The 14,576-nt window shown below is 35.2% G+C and overlaps 1 protein-coding gene across 4 annotated transcripts in view; it reads left to right on the top strand.

Moving 5' to 3' along the window:
* ALS2 (alsin Rho guanine nucleotide exchange factor ALS2) overlaps window positions 1–14,576 on the top strand; it is a 67,038-nt gene that overhangs the window by 20,519 nt on the left and 31,943 nt on the right. For 3 of the 4 annotated variants that reach the window (XM_037523843.2, XM_037523844.2, XM_037523845.2), the window contains exons 7-12: window positions 331–427; window positions 1,918–1,995; window positions 3,213–3,395; window positions 5,178–5,349; window positions 7,195–7,375; window positions 9,847–9,912. In XM_037523843.2, the coding sequence (XP_037379740.1) occupies window positions 331–427; window positions 1,918–1,995; window positions 3,213–3,395; window positions 5,178–5,349; window positions 7,195–7,375; window positions 9,847–9,912 (777 nt within the window). The remainder of the gene's footprint in view (window positions 1–330; window positions 428–1,917; window positions 1,996–3,212; window positions 3,396–5,177; window positions 5,350–7,194; window positions 7,376–9,846; window positions 9,913–14,576) is intronic. The other variant, XM_037523846.2, reaches the window with a different exon arrangement.

Below are 14,576 nucleotides of genomic sequence, written 5' to 3'. Positions count from 1 at the left end.
AAACCATGGGATTAAGATAAAATGACTTCTGTGAGTATATTTCATTGCATTCTAATTCTACTCTCTACCATCATGAGTCATTCACAATTTTATGATTCTTATCCAATTCTGAATTATGGTGGTTAATTAGTTACAGATTGACAAAGACTAAATTAAAACCATTCAGAATTTGTAATTTTTAGAAGCAGTTTGAACATATATCCAGTATTTTTAACATTTTCTTTTGAAATGTTTGTTTTTTCTTGAAAGCACTTTATAATCTGAGACAGGCCATGATTTTGCTGAGAATACTTATTACTTTGAGTTTCTGTGTGTGTTTCTTTTTTTAAGGCTTCAACCACTGTGTGTAAAGTGTCTGGATGGTAAAGAAGTCATTCATCTGGAGGCTGGTGGTTATCATTCTCTTGCATTGACTGCGAAATCCCAGGTAAGCAAAACTATTAAAAGCTGATCTTAATTTCATGTAGGCCAACATGCCCAGATTAGACCATCCTTTTGTTAAGTATCTGCAGTACATTTCAGCTAACAAAACTGTGTCATCTTTGATTTTTCTAATGTGTTAAGTGGTGCTATTTCCATTTTACAGATGAGAAAAGGGAGATTAAGAGAAATTATGTAACTAGTCTAAAACTAGGGCACCTGAAAGTGACTCCCTGAACCACAAAAACCATGCTCACATACATAAATTTTCTTAGGAAAAGTGATTTTTAAAAGTTATTCTTTCATCTTTATCTTTTGTGGGAGTCAATAAAGATTGTGAACCCTCTAATATTTTAAATTTCACATAATAAGCTAGTCAAAAATTTAATATAACTGTATAAATATAAATATAAGTAAAGAAAATGAGTATTTGTTGTTACTAATATGGTGAATCATCCTAAGGGCATAAAGAAGAGATTGGGAAGGTTTTCAGTTATAAAATAAACATAGAAAAATAAATGACATATAAATAAGAAAAAAAATGTTCATAATTACATCGAAGGGATTAAGGACATAGGAATAATTTCAATAAGAAATGTGCAGAGATGATATGATATAAACTTCACAACTCATAGGTCAAAAAGAAAATAGGAATTCTATTTCTAGATGGACTAAAGGTATAGATGTTAAAAAAATTAAACCTTATTTATAAAACATTATAATGAAACCTTGTAAGAACAAATTTAGGTGATTTCTTTTCCCTATAACCTAAGAACTAGAAAAGAACATGACATCAAAACCAGAAATCAGAAAGAAGTTGTTTGTCTACATGATAATTCAATAGTCCTGAACAGCAAAAAACACCACAAACAAAATTAAGATACATCACAAACCAGGAAAAAAACATTTGCAACATCTATGTAAAGTGTTGCTATTTTGCTACATGAAGACAACCAAATTATATTTATATGCCCTTCATAAAAGAACTAGAAATGGCTAGTAATGTATGGAGAGATATTTAATCACCTAGTAAGCAAATTTAAAACACCAGTTAAATATTTTCTCATTTAATACTGAGTGTTGGTGAGGATAGGAAAATTCCTGGGATTAAGACCTGGCTTTGCCACTTAGAAATTTGTGACTTTGGGTAAGTTAATTCACTTCTCTGGGCCAATTTCCTTGTTTGTAAAAAGAGGATTGTTGTGAGATTCAACATTATTTAGTACACAGAAGTGTCAAGAACAACGCCTGGCAGGTGGTAAACACCTGAAAAGTGTTAGTTACTATTAGTCCTTGGACTCTGTCTCTTCATAACTCTGCCTTTTATTTCTGTGGCCTTGTTTTAAAAGTAATGTTATTAATATTTTTTGTTTTACTGTAATATGTGTATAACTATTGGTGTCTGTGTGTACATATGCAATGTATATATTATTAATGCCCAGAAATCACATGTAAAATCAGGTAACTTTTGCTTATTTTCTTGTGGTTTTCTGATAGATTTACTCATGGGGTAGCAATACCTTTGGTCAACTTGGGCATTCTGATTGTCCGACTACAGTTCCTCGTCTTGCAAAGGTACTTTTGTGAACGTGACAATTTATAGCAGCATGTTCCAGAATTCTAAGCTATAATACTTTATATTTCTCAAGTATATGTTTTTAAAAATTAGAAGAATTGTGTATCTGTAGCCTAAATTTGTTTCTATGTACATAAAAAATTTTTTTAGAAAACGTGAAGTCTCTTGTTTTCAGGCTAATTCTTTTTTGATGTATTTATATCTTGTTTTAGCTTCCATTGTTGTTTGCATATTCATAGCTTTTGTCTTGTATAAAGTGAAAATGAAAAAAGTTCTTTTAAAACAAATGCCCAGGGGCCTCTCTGGTGGCGCAGCGGTTGAGCACTGGGTTGCGAAGTTGTGCCTCTGCAGTGCTGGTTCGATCCCTGGCTGCTCCCCGGCCACCGGAGGAGGGTCCCACATGGCGTGCAGACCTCTCCTCCCGCCCGCTGCTCCCCTCAGCAGTGTGCTTCAGTTCTTCTGTCTGCTCTGCTCCCCGCTCTGGCTCTCGTGAATTCTCTCACCCTCCCACGCTTCTGACTGTACCCAGTGCTTGTATAAATAAATAAAAACAAATCTTAAAAAAAAATAAATAAATAAAAATAAAAAGAGTAGTAGTTGATTTAAAAAAAAATTTAAAAAAATAAAACAAATGCCCACTCTTTGATATCATTTAATTTTGACTTTTGCATAATTTCACTTCAATATTACGTAACTTTTAAAAAAAATCACACATATAGGTATAGTGGTAAAATCTTTTTGTAATCATTTTCTGTAGTGAAGTTAAAAATATAGGTGGTTTATTTATTGTTGTGAATTGGTTTTAGTTTATATAAGTCTGTTGAGACATTGGTAGCTTCTACTCCCTTTGATACAATTTTAGAGCAGTGTTTCTTAACCTTTTTTCTGCCCCAAACCCTTGAGAAAATACTAAGTTCTCATCAATAATATTGACTCCTTATACAAGGTTTGTTTTGAGGTGAGGAAGTGGATGGGAATGTGCTTGGTGCTAGCTTCACAGAATGGAATATGGAACTCATGTATTTGTAGATTGATTCTGATATCTCCCCATCCCAAAACGTGCTCCTTCCACTGAGAGTAATAAAGACTAAAAAGGTTAGTGTCTCAATTTCAGGAACAAGATCCAAATATAAGTTACAGTTAATACGTATCCTGTAGAAATGAAATTCTACCTGATGTCTTATTTTGGACAGAAAATATCTTGCTGTTTTTGCAGGTTAACAGTGAAAATGGAGTTTGGAGTGTAGCTGCAGGCCATGATTATTCCCTATTTTTAGTGGATACTGAAGACTTCCAGCCTGGGTTATATTACAGCGGCCGACAGGACCCTACAGAAGGTGACAACCTTCCAGAAAATCACAGTGGTACTAAGAATCCAGTTCTCCTCTCCTGTAGTAAGGTGAACAGGACTTGGATCCTAAGGCCTGAATTTTATAATACATGAGAAATCTTTTTGTTTCTGCTGTAGTTTATATGCCTAACGATTGTTAAGTATTGACTGCTATATTTAAAATTGTAAACTCTTTCCGATTTCCCTTCACTCTTTATCTTTTTCTGCCTTATTTCTCTCCGCAGTACATCTCACCATCTAATACACTATATAATTTGCCTATTTTGTCTGTTGCTTGATCTCCTTAACTATTAAGAGAACAGGGATTTTTGACTCTGTTTGCTACTGTATCCTCACAGTAAATACTTTATCAGTCTTTATGGAATGAATACCCTGTGTAGGAATGTTAAAAAGTACATTTCACAGTGAAGTTTCCTGACTGCATTCATAGAGCTCTGAGAAGTGAATTAGAATAGAAATAGAGTAGATGAATTTTTAACTTAGTGTAGAAAGTAAACATTGCAAGGTCCAGAGATGGGCTCCTGGTGGGCCTGAGACCACCAGCAGTGCTTTTTCCCATCTTCTAGATTTTCATTCGATTCACTTTTTCATTTGTTGATATGAATTTCTTTGCTTCCCTACTTCTCTTGTTTAAAAACTTAAACCAGTGGCCTGTTTCTGGTTTTCTTTACCCTACTTCACATCCTCACAGTGGTATGCTGCAAGATTAACCTTCAAAGCTAGCATATTCTTGTTCTTACTGAATAACATATTCTTGTTCTTACCAAATAGCATAATCTGTTGACTGTTTTTAATCTTTTGTGTTTGTTTTTTTTGGCTAAGTACATAAGCTGCGAATGTATAGGGACAAAGTCTCTTGCTAAAGGCAACATTGGCTAAGATTTGGCTCTTGACCTATATATAGTCTATTGTTCCAGACATACCAACTGACTTTCTGTAGTTGCTGGCTCTGGCACCACATTCCTCATGAAACGTTCCACACACCAGGTTGATAAAAGGGGTGAGGCTCTAATATGTGTCTCTAGTTGCCACAGAATGTTAACAGTTTCAAGTCTACAACTTGGTTGCTTAGTTTAATAGGGATATATTCAGGCTTCTAGTGCTTTTGTTCATTGGCGTCATAAACAAATGATAAAAAGTCCTTTTTAAAGAAAATCCCTTTAAGCTGACCATAGAACTGAGGCATACAGCAAAGGGGCGGCGGGGGGGCGGGGCCCAAAACCGAGAGGAATGAACACAAGGGGATATGGTAGCAGAACTATGGGGACTGCAATGATATAAGAAAAAAAGAGTTTATGGTGTACTTTTAAAAGATAGCTAGTGCCTTCATATTTTGATATGCAGTATAGCAGTCCTCTCTGCCTTATTTATCCTATTACATGCAAAAAAGAAGTCCTGAGACCTGTGTCTGTCACTGGGGTCTCTTTATATGTAGAGTTTTCGTCTGTGGTTCCGAACACTTTTAATGTAAAAATAATAGGTATTGTGGCAATACATAAAAGTATGGCTGTATTAGTTTTTATGTGTATGTGCGTGTACGTGTATGTGTGTGTGTAGAGGGAGAGATCGATCTAGATGTACATATATAACAATGATGTACTGGTAAACCAACTCTAAAACAAAACAAAAACGCTTCCCTGTAATGTTTGCCAGTTTCTTGATAATTTTACTATTTCCAGTTTCAAGCTACCGATGGTTTAATAAATAACTTGCAAAATTCCTGAGCACTCACCATTTGGTTCTCATTAACTGATACAAGCCAGTTTCAGTGTCTAACTCGTTACTAACAAATTATATACTATCTTTAATCTTTTTCATCGTCTGTTTCAGCTTGGATATATAAGCAGAGTGGCTGCAGGAAAAGACAGCTATCTAGCCTTGGTGGACAAAAACATTATGGGATATATTGCCAGTCTCCATGAGTTGGCTACCACAGAAAGACGGTTCTATTCAAAACTAAGTGATATCAAATCTCAGATTCTCAGGCCTCTTCTCAGTTTAGGTAGGTCCTTACCTACAAGATAAAACAAAGCTCTTGTTTTGTCTGTTCTTCTTACCTATATGACAAATAAATCTTGAATTATGGTTTACCTCTTTTTTTGCTTTCTCTTCTGTTTGTCCAAAGGCAGTCAATACCTTGCAAACTATCTCCACTTTATCAATAGCCCAGCAGTCCCTGTCCCACCATACCACTCCCAGAGCTCTTTTTATTTGTGGAGGTAGAAATTGGAGCTTTCAGAATATTTGTGTCAGAGAGGCAGAAACAACTTTGGGAAAGTTGATGCTCAGAACTATATTTCTGAACAATACTTCTAGCCCCTCTAGTCCTCATATTTATTACATGCCCTGAAGTTTTCATTTCCTTTGATCTAATTTTTAGAATTAATCAAGTAGAGATTGTTTGGATTTACAAGTAGCCTCTTAAAATTGTAGCTGAAATCCAGGTAAGGATTTTAACCCACAATTGGCATGAGTTGATTAAACTGATTGCTTTTTCTTTTTTTTTAACCTTTACTCAGCTACAAAGAGAAATTGAAGGTAAGGCAGTAATAAACAGAAAGTGGATTTCAGTAGTCCTGGAGAGAATCTATTGTCTGGGGTCTCTAGGAGATTAGAATGGAATATAGAATAGACTGAAGGAAGGGTCTATTGAAGATCAGTTTCTTCTATTTCAGTTTTTCTAGATTTGGCCTTGCATTCAGAGCATGGAGAGGAAGAGGTTTGGTTTTGTTTTGTTTTGTTTCCTTTTCCTCTGTGTGGGGGCCTAAAATTCAGACCAGCACCTGGTTCTTAAATTCTGCCATGTTTACTATGTCAATTTTGCCACATTACAATGACATTTGGCTTGTGTGACTCAGCTCATTGTTTTTAATGGGAGAACATTTACTTTCCAAACAATTTAGTCTTTCTGAATATAATCCCTATGTAAATTGGAGGTTATCTGCATTTGTTTTTGTTTTTAATGTTTTGTTTGGTTTTTGTTTTAGGGCGTTAACCAAAACATTGTTTTGCCTTTTTTAAATGCAAATTACCTGTTCTATAAATTCCCCTCCAGTGTGTAGGCCCAGCATGCTAAGTCTTTGGCTAGGGTAAGGGGAAGGGAGGGATCCAAACTGGAAGCTTTCTGAATTGTTCTAAAAGGAAGCTGATATCTACCTTTTTCCTGTTCTGATTCCTGATTTCTATGTTAGTCTCATAGACCTTACCCTCATTGCTTGGAGACAAGTCCAAGAAATGAGAAACACTGACCTAGAATAAAGCAGATAGTTTCCCAGTGCACTCTATTAAGTTCAGAGCAAACTTGGCCATGATTTTTGGCTTGCCCTCCCTGCACTGAGGGTTGGGCTTGCCCAAGAGGGGAAAGGACAAAAGTCAGTACAAAAGTTGAAAATGTTAACTGGGATATAACTATAGAAATGAGTTTAATTCTTGGCTGTTGATAACCAGTTGTGTGAAATTAGATAATTCACTTCCCTTCTTCTGCCTCCAAATTATGTATCCTCAGAGTGAGAGGACAGTTGGATTAGCTAATTGGTTCTCAAATTTGGTGGATCTTCCGAATCACCTGGAACACTTTTCTTTTCAGTATATCGATCCTGGGACCTACTAATCCTAGTCAGACTGACCAGACTGAGACAGAATCTATAGGGTCTCTGTGAACGTATTTGATAAGTTCTCAAATGTGTAGATTCTGTGACCTTTGAAGTTGTTTGCTTTAATTTAACACTATGATTATTTGGGTTCCATACTTGAGATTACTTCTCAGGAATTCTTAGTTGTTCAAATAGTTATACGTTATTCAAGTAGTAAGTCATGACTTATCATCTTCATCTTCGTTTTTCTACAGAGAATTTGGGCTCTGCAAGTACAGTCCAGCTGTTGCAGGAGGTGGCAAGCCGATTCAGCAAGTTGTGTTACCTAATTGGTCAGCATGGAGCCTCACTGAGCAGCTTCCTTCACGGGATAAAGGAAGCCAGGAATTTGGTCATACTGAAGCATGCAAGCCTCTTCTTGGATAGTTACACAGAGCAAGTATCCAGTCCCGTGTCATGTTCAATCTCTGCAGGGTTATTCTGCCAAGGAGAACAGCTCCTTAATAAGAGGAGACTAGATTAGGGAGAGTGATATAAGGTAATAGAAATTGCAAAGCAGTATTTTTATCTTAAGCCAACTCTAGTTCTGCATTGCTAAAACTTTAGTTTTTCTAAGGGGAAAAAAGGTTTAAATATAAAAAAATTCTCATATTCTATATCGTAGCAGCATGATTGATAGTATACTTACATGAAATGTACTATAGTTAATATGGTTCTTTGGAGAACTATTTTGTTTAAATAAATCATACTAAATTTGAGGAAATAAGTAAGACTAATGGTTCATTGTAAATATGGAGCCGATTCAAAAATGAAACTATCTGAAAAATAAAGATGTTTCTTCCTTCATAAAATTTAGGATAGTTATACAACATTGTTTTATTTTTTTTCAAGTAAAGATATTCAAATTACATTTTAAATATTCTCACTGATTCTTAATTTGTATTTTGACATGATGTGATGCATAATTTGTGTTACTTTAAAGGACTCAGTTATGCTATTGATCTGCATTTTCCTTACTTAACTTCATACCTCATCCATCTCACAAGTGATGACTGAGCACTCACTAAATGCCAGGCACTGAGTGCCACTCCAAATCCATAGCAACACAGCTTGGAGCCTTTGAAAAGCACCAGCCTTAAGGACTTCATGTTCTGTCAGTGTTGCATTTAGGTTATTTATAACATAGGTAATGTGTGTTTATTATCGAAAGCTATGCAAATAAAGAGAATCAAAAAGCTAAAGTTACCCATAATCCTCCCACTAGAAGTAATCTGTTAATAATTGTGATCCTTTTCCCTTCAGAGTTTTACATATGTGTGCAGATAAATGTATATGATTTTGATTCTAAGCAAAATTGAATGTATTTGAAGCTATTGTTGAAAGAAAATACCTTGGTTAGAGTGTCTTCACTCTTCATCTTTAGGTTTGGCCCACGAATAAAACATAAGTTGATATACCAATTTACTTTTTTAAAACTACATTTATGTGAAAGTTTCAGCTTTTACTAGAATAGCTTTCCTTGACTTGTAATTATCTCCTGATCTGTCTCACTTTTTTCCCCTCTAATTCTTGAGGACTTATGCTCAAAAGTGCTTGTATTTTGATACATTGAGCAATTTATTAGCATTATAATTTATTTATATAAATAGGCCAAGTAAAAAATCCTAGTTATTTATGTATTTAAAAATAGGCTTAATTGTGATAAGTCATATAATTTACCATCTTTTTTTTTTTAAGATTTATTTATTTATAGAACAACTGGGGTGTAGGCCAGAGGTGTGGGGAGTGAGCACATTCACCAGTGACAGAGTGGGGAGCAGAGCAGGCAGATCTACTGAAATACACTGCTGATGCAAACAGTGGGCAAGATAGGAGAAGGCTGCTGTACCATATGTGGGTTAGCTCCCTGATTGGGGATTGAACTCATGCCTCAGTGGCTGACGATAGCTTGATAGCGCTGAAACTTTTTAACCCCCTACACCACTAGGGAGGCCGTAACGTACCATCTTAACAATTTATAAGTGGCTAATACCTTAGGCTGTTTTAAATAGGAATTTGTCGGGTCTCCCCGGTGGCACAGCAGTTGAACGCTGGGTTGTGAAGCTGCCCGCAGCTTCTGCGGCGCCGGTTCGATCCCCGGCTGCTCCCCGGTCACCAGAGGAGGGTCCCACATGGCGTGCTGACCTCTCCTGCCGCCCGCTGCTCCCCTCAGCAGTGTACTTCAGTCTTTCTGCCTGCTCTGCCCCTGCTCTGGCTCTGGTGAAGTCTCTCACCCTCCCGCGCTTCTGACTGTACCCAGTGCTTATATGTATAAATAAATAATAAATAAATAAAGCTTGCTTCTTCAAAAAAAATAAATAACTAAATAGGAATTTGTCTTTTCTCTCAAAGTCAGTTGATACCGTTTGTCATGCCAGGAGTATGGAAGAAAAATATATGGTTCAAAGCGGTATATCAGTACTTAACCATTCTAACACTGTCTTGCACAAGTTCTTTAAACATATTTTCTACCTTTTCTATTGGTCATTTAATTTAATTAATTGGAAAGCCTAAAATGAAAATTTTCATTAATAACCCAGCAATTTGAATCATATTTTCTCAAGTTTGTAAAGTTACCAAATAAAATCTACCAAGTAAGTTCTAGTATCCTTTGCATACCTTAAGGTGTTTTTAAAATTTCCTATTAAGTCAACATCTTTACTAAGTGACATTTTACTCTGTTGTGATTATAGCTTAATCTTCCCTTCTCTGCAGTCCTTTACAGTTCATGAATGTTGACATCACAAAAGTTCTGAAATTCATTAGTGAGACACCAGAAATATCTGTTCCAGATGCTGTTTGAAAATTCTGAAGAACTAATTTACATTTTAACACTAATGTACTTGTGTTTTCTTTTTTTGCTCAAGGTATTGCACATCTATTACAAATTTCCTGGTTATGGGAGGATTCCAGCTTCTTGCTAAGCCTGCCATGTAAGCAAATGCATTCCCAACAGTGATCATTCTAATAACCAAAGATCATGTGTTATAATACTGTGTATTCTTGAGTGCCTAGGAAAAGCCTAGATTCAGTCATTTTGCTGAACAAATCAATAGGTAGACTTTTACTAACTGTCTTATAAAGGACAGATATTAGTAACCTCTGATTATCATTGGAAGTAGTATGGTGTTGCAAAAGCACAGCATCTGTGTCCTTTAATGCTCCCATTATTATCCCTGATATTCTGGAGAACTCTCTTCACTTCAATGAACTTTACTTTTTTTTATCTGTAAAATGGGAATTTTCTCTCCTTGATTATGAGGAATAAATAACATATGCACTGATACACAGAAAGGTGCAAAATGTTGTGCAAATTTAGAATTTTGTGTATTTAGCTTCTAATAAGGAAAAAAGCCCCTTATATGAGCTTAATCATTCTGAACTGTGTAGTTTCTTGACAATTGTTGACCTAACAACAAAAGCAGACTTTAAAAATTCAGTTATGTTTTTATTAGAAAGTATTTTAAATATGTACCCATGACCCAGATCTACCAAACACTGTGTTTTGCCATGTTTGTTTTTGATCATATATCCGAATAGAGAAATAACATCCTTATCTCCTTTCTGGTTTTAAAGGAAATGCTTTTAAATATTTAACCATAAAAGATGATTGCCTTAGGTGTTTGATAAATATAATTTATAAAATTAAAAATCTCCCTTCTCTTCCTAAAAGCTGAGGAGGAACTGATTTTATTGTTGATATTATTGAGTTCCCAAGATACTGTGTATGTTAGTTTTTTTAATACATTGCTTGATTCAGTTTCTAATATTTAAGATGTTTGCATCTACATGAATATGAGATTTTCCTTTCCTTCTGAATTTGCCCATTTTTGGTAACAGAATTGAATTAGCATTGTAAAGTAAATTGAGCAACTTTCTACTTTCTGTAGTAGTTTGTATAAGATAAGTATTATCTGTACTTTGAAGACAGTAAAATTCATGTATAAAATGTGTGGACTTCATGGGGGCATTTTTTGTGGGGAGTTTTAAAAATTGCTTTAGTTTCTTTAATAAAAAGTTCTGTTCAGGTCTTTATTTCTTCTTACAGATTTTATTATTTAAATTTTTCTGAAAAATAATTCATTGCGTTCCTATTTCAAATTTATCATAATATTTCCTACCTTTCTCTTAAAATGTTTTCACTTCTATAATAACTGTAGTTTTATCCCTTATTTTCCACTCTTGTTAATCTGTTCATCTCTTCCAACTTCATTAGTTTAACACTTAATTGGTTAAATTTTCAATCTTTTTATTTTTTGAATCACCTAAGACTATACATTTCTAATTATTGCTCTAGCTATATCTAAAAGTTTTCAGGGCCTCCCCGGTGGCGCAGTGGTTGAGCGCTGGGCTGCGAGGCTGCCTGCGGCCTCTGAGGCGCTGGTTCGATCCCCGGCTGCTCCCCGGCCACCAGAGGAGGGTCCCACATGGCGCGCAGACCTCTCCTGCCTCCCGCTGCTCCCCTCAGCAGTGTACTTTGGTCCTTCTGCCTGCTCTGCTCCCCACTCTGGCTCTGGTGAATTCTTTCACCCTCCCGCGCTTCTGACTGTACCCAGTGCATGTATAAACAAAACAAACAAATAAATAAATAAATAAAAACATGCCTCTATTTTAAAAAAAATAAATAAAAGTTTTCATAGTTTGCTTTTATAGTCATTCAGTTCTAAATGTCTAGTTTCCATCAAGATTTCATCTTGGCTGGTCATGTGGTTATTTATTTCCACAGTATAGAGTTTGGCCTTGTTTTTATTTTTTTATGTCAGAACAAAGGTTGTTATAGTTTAACTTTATGTACGAATTTTAAAATCCTTGATTTTGCTATTTTGTTGAATGATAGGATGACAATTTTAGTTTGCTTTCAGCCTTTCTTCATTGTATTGTAATGTTTTTGTATATTCCTTCTAAGCAGCAAATGGTGGATGGACTTTGTTGCTTTTTCAGTCTGAGAGCTTCTGATTTTTAGCTAACAAGCTTACATTTATTAGAATTTCTGAGTCTGCCTTTATTATAGATCTGTATTTGTAATCATTAAAATTTATTTAACCATGAGTATTGGTGAAATGCTGAACATTGGCCTAAGAAAATAGAAATGATTGCAGCCAAACCCATAATTAAATGAAGCAGAAAAGCTGGATAGTTATTTTTGCAAACAGTAGTGATGAAGAAAAGTAAATTGAATTACAGGAGGATGTAAGAATAGAGGGAAACTGGCATTTAAATGGAGAAGCTTCTGGACTTCTTGAAGGACCATGGCAGCTGCCTGCTGCCTTGTTATGTTTTTGTTTTTCTCTTGTATATCCCCATTCAATCTTGCCAAAATCAGGCAGACAGAAAGCGTGAGGAAACCTTTTTTTGCATCTATAGTGGAGACCTTGGCCACAGACACCTTGGCAGCAGATATTAAGTTTGGAATTAGTCATTTCCCCAGTGTTGGTTAAAGGACCCTACCTTTTGGGTTAATAACCATAGTTAACTATGAATCTGGGGTTAATTAAATAGCTAAAGGAGTAATAATAGCTTTGAACTTTAATTTACAAAATCAGTATTTAAAATTTTTTAGAGAACAGTTTAAGAACTTCTAGAACATAGCTAGTGAACCTAAGTAGCAGTTATTGGTTTTGCTGTCAAGCTGGTTTATCAGCTCAAGCTGTCAGCTGGTTTATTCCTTAGCTACTCACCTCAGGCTAGCCTGGTGGTTTAATTATGTAGAGGTGTGTGGGTGTGTTAAAATATACATAACATCATTTTAAAACCATGCCTAAGTATAGAGTCCTGTGGCATCAAGTATATTGATGTTATATAAACCATCACTGCTATCTGTCTATACACAAAACTATTTTTTATCATTCCCAGCAAAAACTTTGTACCCATTTACAACTTCACCTTCTCTCTGACCAGCACCTGGTAACTTCTACTTCTTTTCTTTGAATTTGTCTCTTCCAGGTACCTCATATTGGTGAAATCATACTGTATTTATCCTGTTTCTTGTGCCTTATTTCCCTAAGCATAATGTTTTCAAAGTCCATTTGTGTTGTACCATACACCAAAATTTCATTCCATTTGTGGATAAATAACATTCTGTCGTATGTTTGTGTATCTGTTTTGTTTATCCATTCATCTGTTGATGGACAGTTGGGTTTTTTCTATTTTTATTATATTTTTTGAGTAATAAGTACTACCTTAATCATTTAAATAAAGCTGAATGTTGCTATTATTAGATGAAAATCACCCAGGGAAGATAAGCTAAACAGTCTGTCTAGTTCAGATTTCCTGATAGTACACACGAGCCACTTTTCTGAAAGTATGTAGGCAAGGGCATGAGTGAGTCTTGAAAAGTAATACGTCTCACAAGCATTGGAACATTTCTGGTCTAGTACTGGACATTCAGGAGAAATATGGTCAGAGGGGGTTTGTGTTCACCATGAACTACCTCCTCTCAGGAGCAGGTCAAAGCAGAACACCTCTGCAGGGTTGAAGGTGAGCCCTCAACTGACTCATCATTAGAGCATGAAGGAAGAAGGAGGACCATATAAATAAAAATCTGGGCCATGCTGCCCAGCGTACTCTCTCAGATCTCTGAATTGCATTATAAACAATCCACTTTGTGTCATTGTACTTTTGTGTTCCTTGAAGTTCTACATATTTTTCCTCTTTCCAAGACAATATTCATAATTTCCAGATTAAACATCTCTATTCCATAACTATCTAAAGAATTATAAAAGGACTCATTGTTAATTGATAGAGTGTGACATAGTTTTATTTGAGGTCTTATAGGTAGGAGTTGTAGTGTAACGCCTGTAATGCACTCCAACTAATGCCTAGCACATGATCGTTGCTAATTAAGTAGCAGATAATTGCTACTATTTTATTATACCAACTCTTCTTTTAAACCTTTTAAGTATTTTGATCTAGTGAGCATAGTTTCAGTGAGTTCTCGGTAGCATTAACAATTGCAAAGAAATGTAATAGTGAAACTATATAAATATGAATATGAAACTGAATGTTGGCTTTAGTTTGAAGTGCTTTTGAAGATCTTGGCATTGAAATCTTCATATATAATTTGCTTTGCTGTTTCCTGTTAATTGCAGTACTGGTTGCGCAGCTATTTTATTTTTCTCCTATAATAAACTTTCATTAGGCGATCAACAATTGAAGGAAAAATATCTAAGTATTTTAATATTCTTTGCCAATTCTTTTGGAGCAAAGGGCTTTATTTTTCCTATAGCATTTCTGTTTAGTACAACTGATGAGAGCAATGTGTTACCACCTTTTCTTGTTGTGACATTTGGCTTTGAAATTAACAGCTAATGTTGTCACCTGGTTTCTGATTACTCCCTGTGAGATGCATGATTCATTTCCTTCAGCATTAGGCATGAGTGTGTGATCTTTCATGGAGTTCCAATTGCTACTATTTGCTTCTTTTCATATTCAAAAAGTCCCATTTTATAGATGCTTTTAATTATATCTAACTCTTTTCATTGTATTTATCTTCCACTCTTATAGCCCCTAAAAATAGGTATAATCTGGTTAAATTTTTCTGTTCAATATCATGTGTTTGTCAATTCCTAAATGATTAACTGAACCTCTTTTTTTCTCT

Source organism: Talpa occidentalis, unplaced genomic scaffold (assembly GCF_014898055.3).
Source record: "Talpa occidentalis isolate TD23 unplaced genomic scaffold, MPIMG_talOcc4v2.1 talOcc4.3, whole genome shotgun sequence".
NCBI classification, from domain to species: Eukaryota; Metazoa; Chordata; class Mammalia; order Eulipotyphla; family Talpidae; genus Talpa; species Talpa occidentalis.
Note: the sequence above shows the minus strand (reverse complement) of the source record. Positions and strands in the feature narration are given on the sequence as shown.